Raw genomic sequence first — 20480 nt, 5'->3', positions numbered from 1 at the left:
TTTAACACATTTCGTGTCAAAGCCTCGTGCTCTGAAATCTAACACAACGATAAATACTTCTCAATACATTTCTTTCTTTCGTGGTCGTGATTAAGTTGAGATGGTGTGATTACAAGACGGGGGCGGTGGCGGTGACTGTGGGGGGGGGGTGGGGTTCCAGCTGTTTTCTAGCAGAGATCCCCCGTGACATCAGGGCTGCTGTCACCCGCCTACACCGGGTTGTTCCATCAGGAAACTGTGAGGGGTTGCGGATGAATCGAAGACTCTCTTCCCAAACCTTTCTCCCGTTTTAGTCCCCTGAGGACTTTCGACGAGCGGCATTCTCCAGACCAGCTGGCCGGAGTCAGGTGCCTCTTATCGCTTCTTGCTGCCTCCGATCTGGCTGACGTGACGTCAGGGCGCTGTTCTCCTCCGCTTGTGCTGAATCCAAGATGGCTGGGGCGTTGGACAAGTGAGGCGAGCCGCTCCGTGCTGCTTTAGGAGCGACCTGACATGAGACGACAGGACAGCAGGAGGAAAGGAGAACCAGCGCGGAGATAAAGCCGGACCAGGCAGGGGAGAGGGAGCCGAGCAGCCATGTCCCTGTTGTGCGTCGGAGGTAGGAGCGCTGACCAGTGCTGTGGCTTCGATTTATTTTGACTAGTCATTGAACTGATTTTTTAAACAAATATTTTATTCTGTTTTTACTTTGTAAGTGCCAGAAAAAAATCATTTCTATCCTACACCCCACCCCGCCCTGTACCTAGCCCCTGTGTCGAATCCGACTATCCCCTATTAGCACACCCATCACTCCGGGTGGTTTTGTGTTTGATGCCGAGTGAAGGATTCCCACATTAGGGATGGGAAGTAATTAACGGGGCCAAGCCCACCCCTGGGGTGCAGCGTGAACCCCGTTCTCCTTCTCCTCTTCCATTCGAACTAGCTAGCTAGCTTCTTTTTTGAGGGGGTGTGGGGCGGAATTGTGATTTTTCCAATCCCCCATTCTTCGCCCGCATGGTCACTACCGCGTAATGTTGATCTATCGATTGGACTCCAAATTTCCTTCTTTATTTAATTGGATATGTATTTATTTATAATTGTAGTTGCCTCAAATCGATGAATCGCAAGCAGGTGTCTCTCTGCGCCTTCGGCGTCAGCAGTCTCTTAATACTATTAAGACGAACCTTGCGAATGGTTTAAAAGTAAAAGAAAGGGAAACTAGCACTTTATTGCATATATCTCAGTACCCACACAGAGCATATTTTAAATAAAAGCACCCTGAAGCTTCCCCGCCCGTTTCCACCCCAGCTCTTAGCTAATTATAGAATCGGGCTTGAGGGAAAGAAGATATTTAAAAATCGCACACTCAGTCATACTTACTCACATGTACACACTCACACATACACAAAACACGCGCATTACACTTATTTTGGGAATCAGGAGATTGGAGCTTTAAATTAGGTATCACTGGACCGAATGCACGTGATGGGCGAGAAACCGTGAGTCCTGCGCGCGTGTGTGTCGAGTGTAAATGGAACAGCGCATCACAGTCACGAGGGATGAACTGAAGAGGCCGTCATGTCGCGCTGATTTCATTCACAAAACGGTGTCCCCTGGCTGGCCGGCCTTCCCTTCACCCACAAACACACACAGCGGAGGAGGTTTATTGCATGCCAATCCCGGGATTGCTAAAGTGAGCCTGAGATAGATGCACTAGTTGGGGGTGGGCACGCAGACACACCCTCCCTCCGCTGATACCCAGATTGCTGCCGCATTTTTTACTGACACAGCATTCTTTAAAGCGCCTGCAGCCAACACACGCGACTATACCAACAGCACCTCGCTCTATATGTTTACATGCATTTCTTAACTACCTACAAGATACCCCTTTTCCTATAAATTTCTTGTGGCCATTTCATCTGTAATGTGATGCTGCCTTTTGAGGTGTCTTCTGTCTGCTGGATCGTCAGGTCTGATCCCTGCAAACTCTGCAACGCCTCGCTACAATCTGGAGGTGTAGCCAGTGCCAGGTTTTCACCTAGATCCCAACAGCTTCAAATTTCTGGTAGTCTGTTCCAAAACATACTGACTAGAGAAGAATGTGGTCAACGGCAGAGTTTCTGCTGTGTGTTGTTCACTTATATAAACTTTAACTGCGAGGGTTGATAACTTTATACGAGTTTTTGATGACACATCTAAACACATCAATTACTGAATACTTTTGTTTCCGCTTAATACAATTTAAAGTCATTGACATTCCTAGCAATACCCACTTGCATATAAAAGTACAGTATATAATGATCCTACTTACAATTGCCAATCAACCTACCTGCTTGCATTTGCCAACCAGAGTACCTGGAGAAATTCACGCAGATATCCGCAGTGTTGGGATTTGAACCCAGTGAGTCAAGAGCGTCATTGTCCATATAGGCTGTCTCTAAAGAGGTCAGTTTATTTATACATCCATCCATTTACTAACCAGTGTATCAGGAGAGCTTGATGCTGTGCCACCGCTGGACACTGGCATGGCTGGGCATGGAAGCACCAAGTCATTGCAGAGCATCAATACATGCATCTTATCCGTCAGTCTAGAAGGAGAAGCATAAAGTAAGCTTTTATCACGTTTTACAAAGAATTTCATTTTCATTTTTATCTCATAAAGTAATTAATGTTAATCTTCAAATAACACATTTCAGTGACTTCACACACAGAATGTACTGTATTCAAAACAGGGGCATTTAGGTTAACATAATATATTTTTCTGTAAATTAATTTATAGTTACTTTGTAAAAATACAGATCAAAGTTATTATTAATGAGTACTTTTTAACTGGAATCCTATAAAACATCGCTTTTATAATATAAAGGTATTTCTAATCTTCTACGGATGCATCTCCCCTACAGCTCTGAATTTGGTTAACAACAGTTTAGAACATCATTCAAAGAAAACATCTGTCTCAAAATGTTATTACACAAACATTCATTTGTCTCATAGTACATGATCTGTAAAAATATTTTTCTCTACATATCTTGTGTTAATTTCCTAAAATATATACTTCATTGCCCTGTGGTGGGCTGGCACCCTGCCTGGGGTTTGTTTCCTGCCTTGCGGCGTGTTGGCTGGGATTGGCTCCAGCAGACCCCAGTGACCCTGTAGTTAGGATATAGCGGGTTGGATAATGGATGGATGGATGGATGTATACTTTATACATTTGTTACCTCTTCTGTAACATATGGTTATACTGTAGATAAGTAGGCTGGGCGGCATGGTGGTGTAGTGTTTATGGCACCGGTCTTAAAGCTGCACAAGACCAGCTTCACATTGTGGACCTGTGGCTGCCTCTGTGGAGTTCTTATGTTATCCCTGGCTGATGTTGTTTTCCTCTTACAGCTGAAAGACATACCAGTTGGGTAAATCAGCAACTATAAACTGGTCCCATTAGGAGAGAGTGTGGGTGTGAAATGTACATGTTTGTGATGAATGGTGAGCCAATGAAGTTTGGTTTCTGCCTCTTCTGCAGTGACCCTACATTTGAGAGGTTGAATTTACAGTATATGGTGAACTGGTTTCAGGTCATTTTATCTAGGCACTAATGTAAATTGTACTATGTTAAACATCAGTTGTTGTTTGGATATTATTGTGTGTATGTTTTTATTGGCTATTCTTGATCCAGATTTAGGAAGGAAACGGGCCCACACTTTCAACTCTTAAAATGGGTTTGAATTTGCTATTTGAAACTGTATCCCTAGTATAGGATTATCTCTGATTGTATCACATTGGGGAAAATGCTTATATAACTACATGGGGTCTTCTTCAAGATTTTGGAGTAAATGTTGTGAAATTACTTTATGATTAGTGGTATGAACATTATGGAATAATACAATGCAGAATGGACAGATCTGGAAACCTACAACTGTACATCCACATAAACATTTTCATTCATTTTTGCATATTTTTAACACAATCCAATGAAAAAAAAAAAAATGTTCTGAAGATAATCCATGATACTTAAATATTCAATGCAGAATTGACAACTCCATCTAAAGTGGCCCTTCAGAGAAAATAAAACTTCCATTATGCAAGTTTCATAAAAGAAATAATTATGATCCAAATTCTCCATGCTCATCTATATCATACCCATTTCACTTCATGCTAACAGCATGACTTCAGTATCATGCTGTTCCATTTGCATTTATATGGTGCTGGACAGACTGAGACTCAGAGGTGTGATAGGAAGTCTGAGGCATTCCTCTTGTTCTGCTAATGTCCATTTTGGAGGTCTGTTTCCCTGGTGTTTATGAATCAGGTAAACTGTCATACAGATATTATTGAGTGGCATCACTGTAAGTGCTGCCTCATAGCTCCACAGATATCAGAGTCTCAAGCCTGTAACTTTATTAGGGATATCGCATGTTCTCTCTTTGTACACATTGGCTTTACACAGCTATACTGGTTTTGCAAGTACATCCCAAACACGTGAAGGTTAGGTTGATTGCAGGCTATAACCTGTCCACATATGAGTATGCTTGTGTCCTACAATGCTTGTGTGCTATGGGCTGAGGTAGCATTTTCACATCTTCTACAACTCTGTGATGCACATCATCTCTCTGAACCAGTAACACAGAGGATTTTCAATCAACAACTTATAACGCAGGAGTGTGTTGAGAAAAGCTACTTTATACCAATGGTTATACACCTGCTTAATGCATCACTGTGACTGTGACTGTCAAGTCAGACATTTTTCTTTTTTTTTAATTTTCTATCTTTTTAGTTATTCTAGTGTGTGTTCAGAATCTATCTATCTATCTATCTATCTATCTATCTATCTATCTATCTATCTATCTATCTATCTATCTATCTATCTATCTATCTATCTATCTATCTATCTATCCAGTTTATCTTGCTTTGAGCCCACTGTTGTAACTCCACAACCTTGAACTTCAACAAGCAGGTTTAGAAAATGAAAAAAATGACAGCTTTATGGGTATTGGTTCAAAAGCAAGCCATCCCACTTTATTTTACTGTGCCAGTTTTCCAAGCTAGGTGTTTTTTGGGTTGCTATGTCGCCCTCTGAAGATGATTTATGAAAAACAAAATTCTGTCTGGCACACAAAAGTGATAGGGCATTGAAAAGGCTGAGCAGTCGGTTTCTAAATTGCCTAAAATGGCTTAATTATAAGCAGCTGCTGAAGCTAGACTGACAAATTTGACTAGCCAAATGGCAGCAGCAGCCAGCAGTGAGAAGTCATCTGTGTCATCCTAGAAGAGAGTTCAATATCTGAAAAATGATTTTTTCCCTCTGAACTGGCCTTTTCTCCACTTCCAGAAAGGGTGGTACTAGTTCTTTTTATCACTGGTGAATGTGAGCAAGCTACTCTGTCTTTTCATCAGCACTGATCTGTAGTAGTTACTGCCCTCCATTTAACATACCTACATTCTCTCATCAGTTTTTTGCTTCTGCTTTACGTCATAGAGGATGAAGGGGAGCCAGAGCCTCAACAGCATTAGGCACAGGGCACAAACCAGCCCTGGGTGGGTCAGCTGCATTACACAGGGCATGCCAACTAGAAATAGGTCAATTTACACTGTAGACTACAGAACCTACATGATCACAGAGAGAAAATTAAACATCCATAATCCATGTGGGAGTCAAATGGGGATCTGGGGGAGACACTGAACCACTGTGACACCTATTTGCAGACATTGTAATTGTCCTCTGTATAAGTGTTCTGAAGTTCCATTCGGTGAAGAGTGCTATACAGTGCAAAATGAAATTCATTGAAATCTGTCATACTGAAATATATTGGAGGAAACAACTCTTGTGTAAAATTTTGCTTCATTTATTCTTATTTGTTTCCCTGCTTATTGGGCTGGTGCAAAGTAATGGTCTTTCCATCTCTCCATTTGCAGACCCATTTAATCTGCTTTTAAGGTCTTAGGGTCAGAAGCCTGATGTACTCTGCTCTGCTTAACCAACCCACCCATCCATCAATCATCAAACCCTCTATCAGAAAGCAAAAGGGTTCAAAGCAATAACCAATTCTGGATGGGGCATCACAAGGTACACTCACACTTATGCTCTTACTGTGTCAATTTAGAGTCAGGAATGAAGCTGTCAGCTACAATGCATTTTGGAAATGGAGGAAAACAAGAGTATTAGTACACAAATGAGGTGGACATGCTGAGAATGAGCCAACTCCACACTGAGGTTGCTTAAAATGGCAGAAGACTTTTTTTTATCTTTGTGTATCTTAAGATATTTGAGACAGAAATCCCTTTTGACCCTTGCTGTGTAACATCCCTCAGGTTTCCATCCAAGTCCTTCTGATGTCTTGCATGTGATAGACGTGTGTTTAAGTCATCCATTTGTACCAATCAGTTGATAAATCTGACTTTTTCATCTTATTAGCACAGTAAAGTGCCATATGATGGTGCAAACTATTAATGGCTCTGTGTAACATAACAATTCATCAACAGGCACCCATTTAGATTATTCTGTACTACCCATTAACAAATTTTTATTGCTGTATATCAAAATGCATATTTTGATAAGGATTGTTATAGCATACAATATTTTATGCACACAAGGGGCCAATTTGTAATTGCTAAATAAATTAACCTTTACATCTTATGGTGATGTGGAAGCAAAACTGGAGCATTCGGTGGAAATCCCCAAATGACAAAGGCAGATCATTCAGAGTTCATACAAACATCAGCAGCCGACTGCTTGATCAGTTAAGAAGCTTTGTTAACCAATGTGTTAACATTCTACCCAATTTCTTAATTGAGCTTTCCATGACTTCTATATTTAACAAGTAGCTGTACACAGAATTTAAACCCAGAACACTGCACCTATTGAGCCACAAAAACCATAAAAAACTTGAATATAAATCAATGTAAATCAGGGACATGCACAAATGAATGGCTATTGTGGCTCAGGCCCTGGACCTTTATCCCCTTATTGGCCCAGGTGACCTTTACTCCCATTCAAAATTAATTAATCACTTCTGATCACATACTGTACCTCTGCGGTGGGCTGGCGCCCTGCCCGGGGTTTGTTTCCTGCCTTGCGCCCTGTGTTGGCTGGGATTGGTTCCAGCAGACCCCTGTGACCCTGTAGTTAGGATATAGCGGGTTGGATAATGGATGGATGGATAGATGATCACATACCTTATTCAAGTTAGGTAGATTACTGTTTACTATCATAATAAAGGTTTATCAATGATAATAATTGGCATTTGTTCCACAAAAACTATAATAAATATTTGTGTGCTGGTCATGCTTTCGATTGTTATGATTATCTGTTATTTATAAATTAGCTGATTCTTACAGTGAGAAGTCAAGCAAAATGACACCTTTTATTGGCTAACTGAACAGATTACAATATGCAAGCTTTCGAGTCAACTCAGGCCTCTTCTTCAGGCAGTTTGTAATCAAAACAATCATTACAAACTGCCTGAAGAAGGGGCTTGAGTTGCCTCAAAAGCCTCCATATTGTAATCTGTTCACTTACTCAATAAAATGTGTCATTTTGCTTGACTTCTCATTGCATCCATAATGAATAACACGGTACAACATCCTGCCACTGTAACAAAGCAAAGCATTGTAAAACTATTGGCATCATGAAAGCATGCCTCCAAGGGACCAATCTCAGGTTTCAAATTTGGCAGTGCCATTCAAGCTTAGTTGGCTTGGGTATACTAATATAATTCAGTGTATTTCATTCTGTATAAACTTATCCAAAGATTACCAACCAAGCAATGCTGGGTATATTGAAAGAGTGTGATGCTGATTGAATTGTACCAATTGCTGCATGTCGATGCCACATTGCCTGTATCTACAGCAACTGCTGAATGAAATGTTTCCAAGCTCAGTTAAGTCCAACTTCATAAATCTATGACAACAACACCAGCTCTCTGATGTTCTAATTCTGTCAAGAGTGATTTAACTATTAAAAAAAGATGACGTCATTGCAACCTATTAAAACACAGGATCCAAAGAGAAGATTTTGCTTTAAAATCCAAAAGCTGACAAATACAACTGTTTAATATTGTACTTTAGGGTTCAGGATCATAACAAAATGTTCATTTCATTGGTGAATGATTAATGCACAAAAAAGAATGGTGATCTATGCTAACAGATGATCAGGTCTAGTGGATTCTTGAATAACTGACTCACAAAAGGCACTTTATAGAGGGAGAAAAATCTTTGACTTGATGTTCTCTGATGTGAACTCATGCTGTTAAGATTCGTCTGGTATTCATGGACCCAGTGCTTGAAGTGGAACCAAATTACTGGCAGTAGTCTTTTTAATGGTGATACAGTGACATTCGATCAAAGAGTTGGGGGGGTGGTCTCCCATGGAGCTTTGAGCATCGGGCTGCGTCACTACTTGATTGAAGAGTGTGTGAGTACCGGCTCACTTCAAGCACTGCATGAACTAATTCTGTGATTTTCTGTTAGGTGTTGTTAAGATGTGTTATTAAGAATATAAAGTGCAGATAAAGTAGAAGGTGTGTAACATCTTTCCTGATAATATAAAATATTCAGCAATGTGGACAGAAGGCTGTGAATATTATAATGCCCTTGAAGTTACTTCCAAATTTTCTGGGTAATTAAAAATTGCAGAAGTGAAACACTGACTTGAGTCCAGGATTTCAAAGTAACAAAACTTGTCTTATAATAACAACAGCAACAACATTTATTTCTATAGCACGTTTTCATACAAATGATGTAGCTCAAAGTGCTTTACAAGATGAAGACAGAAAAAAGAAAAATATAAAAGTAAAATTAGACAATACTAAGTAACAAAGAATAAAGTAAGGTGAGATGGCCAGTGAGGACAGAAAAAACAAGCCAAAAAATAAACTCCAGAGGGCTGGAGAAAAACACAAAATCTGTAGGGGTTCTGGGGCCACGAGACCACCCAAGCCCCAAATGGGAATTCTACCTAACATAAATGATCTAAATCAGTCCTCATGGTTTTCAAGCTTCACGTGGAAGAATTAGATGATGATGGTCATGTGGACATCTGGCCTTCGGTCCATTAACTTAAGGACTATATGGTGCCTCTAATCCCGCTTTTGAGCCAGTGCCTACCAGAAAGTCTGCACACATCACTGAGGGACGTGTTACTTAGATTATATAATGCACTAATGAGACTGCATCTGGAGTAATGTGTGCAGTTATGGACACCATGCTACAAGAAAGACACAATACTTAAAGCTGTACATAGGAGAAGAGTCAGTGTCCCAGGACTTGAGGACATGTCACACTGTGACAGGTTCAGAGAATTAAACCTGTTTAGTGTCAAGCAGAGGAGACTCCGGGGGGACCTGATCCAGGTCTTAAATATTTCCAAAGGTATCGATAAAGTAGACCCAACAGAATTCTTTCAAATGAATGGTGAATCATATACTCAAGGACACCATTGAAAATTATGGGGAAGTGCATTTAGGACTGAAACTAGGAAGCACTTCTTTATGCTAAGAGTTGTGGAAATCTGGAACAAACTACCAAGACACGTAGTTGAAGCAGAAATCTTGACAACCTTTGCAAAGTACAGTATCTGGATGAGATATTGGGGCAGCTTGGCTATTAGCTAAACAATCGAGCCTGATGGACTGAATGTTCTTTTCACGTTTGTCAAATTTCTTATGTGCTTATGTATCACTAACCGCTGCCATGCTGCCGATATTCTGTAATATGAAGACAAACTTTCAAGTAAACAGGTGATTAAACTGTTATGAAGCAGTAATCATAATAAATAAAACTCTTTCATTTAATTTGAAAATGAGAAAATTTTGAGCACTTGCCAAAAATAATGAAATGCCTAGCTCTTGGGATGGTTTTATGGCCAACTGTGTACTAAAATAAAGACCATAAAATGCAGGAAAATTCTGTACCAAAATTTAGAAGCTGAAAAATAACTAATAAGTCTCCCAGATTATGACCAAAGGCATAAGAAACAAATTACTGAAGAAAAGCTAGCTGTCTCAGGTCTCACATACCCCATGTACAAATGATTTGCTTTACCACCACACACACTATCCAGCAAGTGATACTGTAGCATTCACTGCCACGCTAACAGACTCTGAGGCAGTTTTTAGCCACTGTTAACTCACATACTTTCAACTCATTGATGCTTGCCCAAGACTTCATTATATAACCAATCAGACTAAACTACCAAATCAATGTTACAGGATGTCTAAAGCTCTGTTACTTCCTTTGTCTGTTACTTGTTCTCTCTGATACATTTATTTATTTGTTTTTGATACTGCTGTTGCTATTGCTTTGTTCATTAAAATGTGTCTACTATATCCTTGTGCTTCATATACTATATATACTATACTATATATACCACATTCTTTACAACCATTCCGGTCATGATGATAACAACCAGCAAGGGATTGCTGATGTATAAGATGTGTCTGGTCTACAAATGTGCATGATAATAATAATAATAATAATGATAATAATATTAATAATAATAATAATTAATTACATTTATATAGCAGTTTACATAGACTTTGGGCAACCATTACGACTATCATCAATGTGTAGCATCTACCTGGATAATGTGACGGCAGCAATTCTCACACCAGTATGCTCACCACACATTAGCTATTAGGTGGTGAAGGAGTGAGAGAGAGTTATCCAGTAAGAGACAAGGGATTATTATGGGGTCAGAATAACATAGCCGTGGTGGGCAATTTAGTCAAAACATTGGGAAAAGCCCTACTCTTTTCAAAAGATGTCCAGAGATCTTTTTATCAACACTGGGAGTCAGGATATCTCTTTTACAGTATGTCTTATTCAAAGGACAGTGCTAGTTTTTACAGCATAATGTCTCAGTCACTGTACTGGGATCCACACACTGACCACAAGGTAAGAGACCCCGATGGCCTCACCAACACATTTTTCAGCAGCAACCCAAGTTTTTCCTAGGTGGTCTCCTCTCCAAGTACTGACTGAAATCAAGCATGTTTAGCTTCAGGTGAATTACCTGTTCTGAAATGCAAATAATATGGCTGCTGGCTGATTCACATGGCCAGCACACCTGTCACCCCAGTAAGCCAGCACTAGCATTTTGTATACAATATGTGCAGACTCTAGTATGGAGGACAAAATACTGTATGTCACTGTGATGGAAGTCTGTTGCATTCTTGATTAATTGAAGTGATCTGATAGCATATTTTTGAATTTAAAACTACAGTACATTGACAATGTACAGTGAGTTACTGGGATTTTGTCACCTTTCCTATATTCTTCTGTTTATTGTTCAATTTCCATCGCGAGCTTGCATGCACTAGTTAATCACATAGATTGACACAATCATATTTGCTAGAGTTGAGGAGCCTTATATGTGAACATGGGAACATGTGACACTCAAATTTATGTGCAGACTCTTGTATCTGTCCTGTTCTATGTGTATGGAGCTGATAACCTTTCTTTCTGTTTTACTTTTCCAGTAAAGAAAGCCAAACTTGATGGTCCCCAGGGTGAGTTGTGTTTTATATACTGTATTTTCATCTATATTCTTCTTTTTCTCCCTTTCCAGTTTTCCCCACTTTTATGTGAGGTCAATGTGCTTGATCAACCTTCTCCAAACAGCTCAGTCCTGCACCTCCTCCTCAGTCATTTCTTTTTCTTCAGATCTTCTTTACTTTATCCATTCACTTTCAGTTTGACCTCCCTCGCTTTCTCTTTCCTTGTACTTCCATTCCCATCATTCTGTTGTACACATATTTATTTTCTCTCCTCATCACAAGTCTATAACACTTTAACCTACTTTCCTCACTTTCTTAGATATCTCTCTCACTTTTGTTGTACCTCTGATTGTGAAATTTCATATTCTGTCATTTTTTGTAACTCCATACATCCATTTCTCACTTCTGACACATCTAAGTTCTTCTCCTGCGCTCCCTTTACTGCCCATTTCTCAGCTACATACATCATTGGTGGTCTTACCACTGTCTTAAAATCCTTACCTTTAACCTTCGTCTCAATTCTTTGATCACACAATACTCCTGATATCTTTCTTCTAATTATTCCATTCACACTGCACTCTATGATTTATCTCTGCATTTAACTTTCCATTTTGGGCTACCAATAATCCTAGATATTTAAATTGATCCACTATTTTCAGTAGTACTCCTTGCAGGCTAACTTCTGAATTCTGATCATCATTAAATCTCATATGTTCTGTCTTCTTCCTATTTATCTTCAATCCTCTGTCTTCCAAAGTCTTTCTCCATTCTTCCAACTTCCTCCCCACTTTCTCTTTTCTGGTGCTATACAACACAATGTCATCAGCAATATCCTAGTCTTTACTTTTATTGCTCCTACTGTCAGGATTACATTGGTTACTGACTTTTTTAAAGTTGCTCCTCCCTTCAAGACCACCCCCACTCCCAGTGTAACCACACTTACACCGCTTGCCTTTAAACTGCACCTAACATCCATGTTATAGAATCTTTCTACATCAACCTACTATCGCTTTCACTCTTATTTTACTGTTTATTGTTTTTATTCTGTAGTCCACTTTGTTCCACTTGTGTTTCCACCTCTTCCATTTAGCATTGTCATTCCTCCCATTGACTCCCAGCACCATTTAATTTCAGTTACTCTATCAGTGACATCTTTTTGATACTGCACTGTAATTTCCATTTTCAACACATTATGAGTCAGTATTGTGTAACTGACTGATAGTCTTCACCTATTACTTTAGGTTTCTAAACCCTTCAGCTTTTCATTGAAAATGAAATTAACATTTTCACTTCCTGTGCACAACCTAATCTCCCCTAGTGGTCCTCACCTTTAACTGGGTATCTGTTGCTCTGTGATTATGTACTTTTCTTTTTAAAGACCATTCTTTTTTTTCTCTAGACTCTTTCCATTCTCATATACCTTCCTAGTCCCCTTATTTCTGGCCCCACCTGTACACAACATTTAGTTATGCTAATTTCATTCTTCTCAGCATTTGGCTCTCAGTCTGTGCCCATGCTGAATTTACTCTTTATGTACAGTATGTCTAGTGGATCTACCTGTTTGATAAACTGATTCCCATTCTGATGTTGTTTTATTCTTGTCTCTTCTAGAGAAATTCAATACATATGTGTCACTAAAGGTTCAGAATGTGAAGAGCACAACAATCGCTGTTAGGGGCAGCCAGCCATGTTGGGAACAAGATTTTATGTTGTGAGTGATAATAGGCCAACCCTGATCCCATTCAACTCATTGCTCCTATATTCAGCTTTATGTTCACTGCAGAAATGCACAGTGGTACCAAATCCTAATTGTCTCATTCTGTCATTTAGCGAGATCAGCCGCCTTGATCTTGGGCTAACGGTGGAGCTATGGAACAAAGGTCTCATCTGGGACACCATGATGGGCACAGTGTGGATACCTCTGCACAGCATCCGCCAGTCAAATGAGGTACTGTGCCCCTGAATGGTGTGAGGAGAAGATGGGAATAGGGAGTATGTGGAAATAGTGTTAGTGTTCCTGTTGTTTGCAGGATTCCAATATCATTTGTTGAATCAGAATATTAAATATATGCAAAATTCAGTGTTCTATGTCAGTCCGCCTTTGAATTCATCTTCATGTCTGTCCGGGGTGTGTTTAAGAGCTCATCTTCTTCCCAACTATGTTTTTACAGGAAGGCCCAGGAGAGTGGCTCACTCTTGACTCCCAGGTGATCATGGCAGACAATGAGATCTGTGGCACCAAGGACCCTACCTTCCATCGCGTTCTTCTAGACACACGCTTTGAGTTGCCTCTTGGTAAGCCCTGTAGTGGGAGGGCCAGTGCTGTCACTTAGTGGTAATATATGGGATGGGCAAAGAGGGATTTCATTAGCATCCTGTATCTCATTTTCCTTTCACCAGATATCCCAGAGGAGGAGGCGCGCTATTGGGCAAAGAAGTTGGAACAACTGAATGCCTTGCGGGACCAGGATGTAAGTAGCTGCAGGGCTTTAAGAAAGTCTTGACCTCTTTGAAAAAGTCAACGGCATATGAGGAAAAACTGAATCATGATTCCAGTTCCACTAACCTCCTTTCCCATGATTCTACTTTCAGTACACAGACCAGGAAGAGCAGGAGCACCCGCTGCCCGTGCCAGGGACTCAGTGCTGTAAGTATTCCTGGAGACCATAAATCAAGGGAGACTCATTTTTGTCATCTTCCAAGAATCATTTTGGTTATCACCGAAAAGAGAAATGTGACTTATGTCACCTTCTACCACTCAGAATGGTCTTCACTGGCCTTATCTTGCAAAGCCCATTAGATCACTGTGGCCATTACTGACCCATGAGGCCTTATTTATTGCATCTTCTCTTGGTCATTGTTATTGGAACTTTCCAGTAATTTGTGATTACTTATCCCCTTTATTTCTGCATCACTGAGTTTGTCTAGTTGTTTTAGATGACCACCAGAATGATGTGGTAGATGCTGACCAGGTAGAACTTGTACTTTTCTAGGTCACTGTGATCAGTTCTATGCAATACTTTATGCTTTATTGCCACCACCAAATGAATGAAGTCACTGCTGGTCAGTGAGATTGGACTGAAATACTGTATTCTTTAAGTTAATATAGTCAGAACAATACCATAAGACGTGGTTCCCCCTCATGGTTTCTGGCTTGTATTCACTCCTCGTCAGGAAACTCTCCTTCACTGACATGTTCTTGAGGCTACAGTGGTCTGAATTGCACAACCTATAGCCATTGATTGAGATCATTTCTGATCTTCTTGAGGTTATTGTGATTAGTATATTTCAAGTATAATTGGTTGACATTAGTCTGTAATGGCCAATGACATATGGTTTCCTGTTACCTCAGTAAGGTCTACCTGTCACCTTCTCTAGGTTAATGCAGTCATCATTGTTTGCTAAGATACAATTTACTGTTACTTTTCCTGGGTCCCCGAAGTTACCTATAACCAGTGAGATCTATTAACTTACTGCCTTCTTCAGGTCAGTATATTAATTTATGACTAGTAGGATATGGTGTCTATATTCAGCAATGACAACTAAAACAGGCTACTTTGTCACCTACTCTGCATCAATGAATTCACTGCTGGGCAGTGAAATCTGGTTGCTTCCCGCTTTCTCCATTGCTGACCACCGAAGACTAATTCTACACTCCCCTCTATTTTTCTGTTCTCCTTGCAGGTAACTTGAATCTCTGGTGGGACCAGCAAAGTGAGTACAGGTTTTGCACTGAGTTGGAGGGCAGGGGTTCAGCAAAAATCTCCAGGATTAGAGTGACCAGACCAGAGGGGGAAAAGCAACAAAAATGTTGTTTTAGCAAAGATATGATAACACTTTTTTTCATCCATATAGATGATGACCCTGACAGTGCGGTGGATGACCGGGACAGTGATTATCGTAGCGAGACCAGTAACAGCATTCCACCACCTTATTACACTACCTCCCAACCCAATGCCTCTGTCCATCAGTATCCAATGAGGCATCAGCAGCAGATCTCACGGGACTCTTACACAAGCTCTATGCACAGCTGTGATTTGGACTCTTCTGATCACCAGAGGGCAATGAGGTAATCCTTCTGTGGGTGGTGTAGCCCTTGTACACTCATTTTCTGTGTTATATCCTAAAGGAGTTACCACATAGGCATGCAAAATAGTTCTCACACATGTGGGATTTCCCATATGGTGGGCCCATGGGTGGTCAGCTGCTAATATTTCCCACTGTCTAACCACTGAGGATCATTTCCTGTAGTGTGTGGGATATCAAACTGTGCATGGTATAACCATCTCCCTGCTGTTATGCACTGGCCAGAAGATAGCCACATTGTTATAGCAATAAGGTGACAACTCCCATGTAGATAGGATGAGCATCTGATGACCATTCTGGCGGGTACTGACAGACCTCTCCTCCCTTCCCTGGCAGACGCTATGATAGCTTAGACTCTGCCACCAATGGGCGCAGCGACCTTGAATCAGCCTCAGGTTCTAGCAGGCTGACCAGTCGGCAGTACTCGCTAGACAGTAGGCAATCCCTCTCTGATAGGTGGGTGGCCAGCCTTCATCTCTAGCCGTGCTTGTGGTGGGTACCCTGTCCTGTGCCGGCCATGTCTGCATGTGTGCTTTCTTGGTGCTCTCTCTCTGTCTCTCTCTTTTATTTTCTGAGGCTCGTGTGTACCAGAGTCAGGCAGTGGAGCAGTGTGGTTGCTTAGTACATCATGAGAAGGTGTATTTGAGTGCATTAAGGAGTTTCCTGGTGGTAGCTGGGACTTCATGAAACACTGTATGAGCAAGTGAAGCAGGGCTTTAGAACAGAGATTGGGATGGCATTGGGTTACACAGGTTGGGTAACACCTGGGTTACACACATGGTCATGTGTCAGCAATGCCTGAGGTCACAGTACACCAGATATAAAGAATGATAAAGATCGCACAGGTAGATAATAATGTATGTACCAGATAGGGATGTACTTTATGGCAAGGATTTAACACCAAAGTGGTCATAAATGATGGCTCAAGTCATAGATCAGTGGGCGAAGGAATGGTAGAGGTCACATTGAGGTGGCTGTAATTAAATGTTGGTTATTAAAGGAAGATTTTAAGGAGTCAGTGAGGCTGAATTTATCAGTAGGTTTTTTGTGTGCATATGAAAGGTGAGAGCAGACAGGACTACATATAATTTGGTGAGGTGATTAGTCAGAGTGGCCAAGTAAATTAAAGATTAGCAAGGACCGCTGATCCAAACAGTTTGTTTCTTCAAATTCCCAAAGCATAAGCATCAATGGCCAGTGTCATGTAGTGCATGATTACTTTTCAGAAAAGGATTCGATGGGGTGTCAGTATTGCCGGACACTGGTGAACCTTTCCAGATACCGGTCTGGTCTTTTCAGATGCGTCTGTTTTAACAACAGAGGCCTGATGCCCAGGCACTATTTTTAACACTAGGAAGAGGGTGCAGCTATCTCCTGTAGCCCAGCCATGCTGGGAATGTGCACTTTTTGCTCCTCTTTAGCATTGCTGCTGGTCACACGCATTCTGCTGTGTTGATTTTGAGTGTCTTCTGCATGTCCTTTTGCGTGTGCAATGTCCTGCGCATGCATGCAAGATGCCTAATGGTGTGCTGGAGTGTGAGAGTGTGCAGCTTTTGTGGGTCTATGTATATCTCTGCACAAGTTATAGGTAATGCAGTGTTGCTAACGCTAGTTGTGACTACAACTGTGTAATACTTTGTGTGTTAAGATAATCTCATGGGTGTGCGTGGTGGTCTGTTTGAGGGTATTTGTTTGTGTGTAGCTCTTTGTGTGTTGGTATTCATGAGATTTTAAGTTTATGTTGCTGTGTTTTTAGTTGGCAGAGCATGAGATTGTAATATGTAGCTCTGCAGTGTGTATGACTGAATGCAATTTTGAGCCCAGCTAGTTGTGTGTGCAGTTATGTGCAATATGATTAAAATGGCTGTACCTGTAAAATTGTGTACTAGTGTTGCAATGTATACAGGAGAATGCGTACTTTTCTGCAGTTACTAATGTGATTTTATGTAAATAGGAATACAAATGTATGAAGAGTTTCACTCTGTGTTTGTATAGCTGCAAGCATGTGTGTACTTCTCCGACTTGACTTTTGAGGAGTGTATGAATGTGAATGTACCCAACTGTGAGTAAGATTGTGATTACATGCAGTTATAGGTGTGTAAGTACCTTTTGAATTTGTGTGACCACAAATACATTTGCATCAGAGTCCTTATTTGCATAATCATGTGTGTCGTTGTGGATGTGTGATCGCTATAGGCTATAGATATAAAAGTGGAGTTATTGTGCATTCGCTCATTATTCTCATAAGTACAATTTGTTACTGGTTTGCTTATGAATGCATCAATACACTAAGAGATTTCTCAGTGTCCTTTTGTTTTCAATTAATCAGAAATTCTTACTTTGTTTCAGTTGTAATGGACAGGGCCCTCTGTACATACAGACTGGACCACTTACAATGTGGATTTCCTCCTTATACTTATTCTTCAGAGGCTGGGAATGAACTAAATTTCCAACTGTTAGGTTTTCCTCTTTTCTTAATATCTTACATCATGTGAACAGAAGGGCTTGGTTTGTAATGGACTACACTGCAAGGGGGAATCTTTGCCACTCAAGCTACCAGTGAACATCCTTACAGGGTCTTGGTTTTGTTTGCTGGTCTATACCTGTAAAAACAGGAGGCCACATTCTCTAGCATTAGACCTTTTTCTCCAGGTGTTTCCCAATCCATCTGTCTTGAATGTCACAAGGAGGAGTGAGTGTGGCAGTATGTGTGTAACTGCAAGTGAGGTTGTGACTGTGTAATGTGTAAATTCAGCATTTGTGTGGTTGTGTTTTTGTGCTTGTTCATAGTACTGTTTGATTATGTGTGCGTGTGCATGAGTGTAGTCATGTTTGCGAGCATACAGTTGTGTGACTGGTGGTGCAAAGTGCGTATCTACACACTGGCACACCCATCTGCTCAGTTGGTCTGCCCTTTTTGTCCATCCAGCCCAACTGGCAGTAGTCGATATGCATCTTCGGCAGAGCTGAGTCGGGGGAGCTCCCAGCTCAGTGAAGAATTTTATCCTGAGGAAGACAATGAGAGCCTTCGAGGGTCAGAGCTGGATGATGACCCCGAAGCAGAGGAGTCCTACCACTCCTGCCACAGCTCAGTCAGTTACACCAAGGAGTCACCTGACTGGGAGACAGATGAACCTCCTGGTATCTACAGTGATGAGGGAGAGGAGGAGGTTGGCTACGAGCAGGGAGATGAGTTCTATGAGGAAGAAGAAATCTATGAACCTGAGGAAGACCAAGGTGCCTATGAGGAAGAGCCCCTTTATGATGAGGATATTGATCTTTACTTAACTGAACAGCAGGAAGAGACAATACCGGCCCCCTTGGCATCAGTCAAGCCCACTCTGGAAAAGCAGCCATCCCTCTCTCAACAGATCCCTTCTCAGACTACAGAGGAGGCAGCCCCAGAAATTCGACAGGCATCTGAAGAACCACTGCCCACACAGCCTGATGCTGTGCCCCCAACAGAGCCAGAAAAGCTGCCGGACAGGTAAACTCATCTGCATGATATACATGACTCAGAACTTGCTCCTTGGTCTTGTTCCCATCTCTTCATTACTGGCGCTTTTCTGTTTTTCACAGCTTTGGTGTGGAGGAGCCTGTGGGGCATGACTCCATGTCCAGTGCTAAGGCTAACTGGCTGAGGCTCTTCAACAAGGTCCGAATACAGCTACAGGAGGTAAGCAGATGTATGGGCTTGTGGCCCCATGTCAAAGGATTTTAAAGAGAGCCATAGGAAAGATTGGGTAAATCACTGGCTTGGATGCATTTTAAGAGGAAAGCAACATAAACAAGTAGTAGGTTTCATCCAGCCCACAGTGTCATTGCATTATTGTGTTCATATAAAAGGAAGGACATGACACTGAGTCTTAGTTACTGGCAGAAAAAGCATTGCTGACTTACTGCATTGGGATATTGGGAATTAGTTAAAGAGAAGTAGAGTCCACTGCCTATTCTGTAGATTCATTTCATCAGTACCAGGGAGTATTGTAATTGCAAGAGTTGGTAGGGAAAATTGTTTTGGGAATATCATTAATATGACACAGGATTGAGGTTTGTAACTAGTAGTAGGAAGAGTTATTTAGAGGAAAGAATGTGTTTGGGAGGGGCAAGAAAAAGAGCAGGGATCACTGATCAGCAGTCACATTGAAAGAATGGTGATGTTGAGAACTGTGTGTATACTGGGAGATGTGGGTCTTTATTTTTGGCAGATGAAAGCATGGACCAATAACTGGGAAAGGAAAGTGTTTGCTTGAGTGTTAGAGGATGACTGGATGGAAGAATGTTTACAGGGTAATGACTGTACATACTGGTGGTGGGAGCATTGGTTCTTTGGGGCAACTGGATGTAGCATGAAGTGGTTTAGGTTTGGGGTGTCTGGGTAAAGGCATATTTCTCCACAGCATTTAAATCTGACTCTAAGGGAGAGTTGCATAGATCACTAGGTGAGGAGGTGGGTACTGGGGTATGTGTTGGTCTATGGATTTGTAAGTCACTAAGAAAGATTTAGTTATTATTAATAAAGGCACTAACCAAATCCTTGGAGCTATTTTATGATCGGTTGATTAAGAGACAGGCACTGTGAAGGTGTGACTGGTAGATAATAAGGGGAGGAAGCAGAGTCTCACGGTGTTGGCCCCAGTGTCTTCTGGTGTTTTTGTGTATGTCAGCTTTTTTGTTTATACCTTTGTTGCTTAGTTCTTTTTTGTTACTTCCATTCCTCCTGTTAATTCATTACTTTTGTTTTGATTGGCACTGTCTGCTGATGTCTTGATTTGAATTATTTTCAGTTTGTTGGCACTTTTTTTTGTTTCTTCACCTTTGTGTTCCAGTCACCAGCTGTTTCCATTAGCAATATTCATTGGGGCACTCGGAGACGGCAAGACAGGTGGGTCCTCACAGTTTGGTGGGTCTGGTTTGATATGGCTT

At 41.1% G+C, this 20480-nt stretch overlaps 1 protein-coding gene across 11 annotated transcripts in view; it reads left to right on the top strand.

The window, feature by feature from the left end:
• Nucleotides 1–204: 204 nt before the first annotated feature.
• unc13a (unc-13 homolog A (C. elegans)) overlaps nt 205–20480 on the top strand; it is a 70027-nt gene continuing 49751 nt past the window's right edge. For 5 of the 11 annotated variants that reach the window (XM_039766949.1, XM_039766947.1, XM_039766945.1 and 2 more), the window contains exons 1-12: nt 205–598; nt 11451–11480; nt 13080–13179; nt 13299–13416; nt 13640–13763; nt 13869–13939; nt 14061–14115; nt 15153–15182; nt 15324–15537; nt 15891–16010; nt 18484–19041; nt 19134–19230. In XM_039766949.1, coding sequence (XP_039622883.1) covers nt 577–598; nt 11451–11480; nt 13080–13179; nt 13299–13416; nt 13640–13763; nt 13869–13939; nt 14061–14115; nt 15153–15182; nt 15324–15537; nt 15891–16010; nt 18484–19041; nt 19134–19230 — 1539 coding nt within the window. In that variant the 5' untranslated portion in view covers nt 205–576. The remainder of the gene's footprint in view (nt 599–11450; nt 11481–13079; nt 13180–13298; nt 13417–13639; nt 13764–13868; nt 13940–14060; nt 14116–15152; nt 15183–15323; nt 15538–15890; nt 16011–18483; nt 19042–19133; nt 19231–20480) is intronic. The other 6 variants (XM_039766955.1, XM_039766954.1, XM_039766952.1 and 3 more) reach the window with 4 other exon arrangements.

The sequence above is a fragment of the Polypterus senegalus genome, chromosome 10 (genome assembly GCF_016835505.1).
Source record: "Polypterus senegalus isolate Bchr_013 chromosome 10, ASM1683550v1, whole genome shotgun sequence".
NCBI lineage: Eukaryota > Metazoa > Chordata > Cladistia > Polypteriformes > Polypteridae > Polypterus > Polypterus senegalus.
The sequence above is the reverse complement of the archived record's forward strand: the minus strand, read 5'-3'. Positions and strand labels throughout refer to the sequence as shown.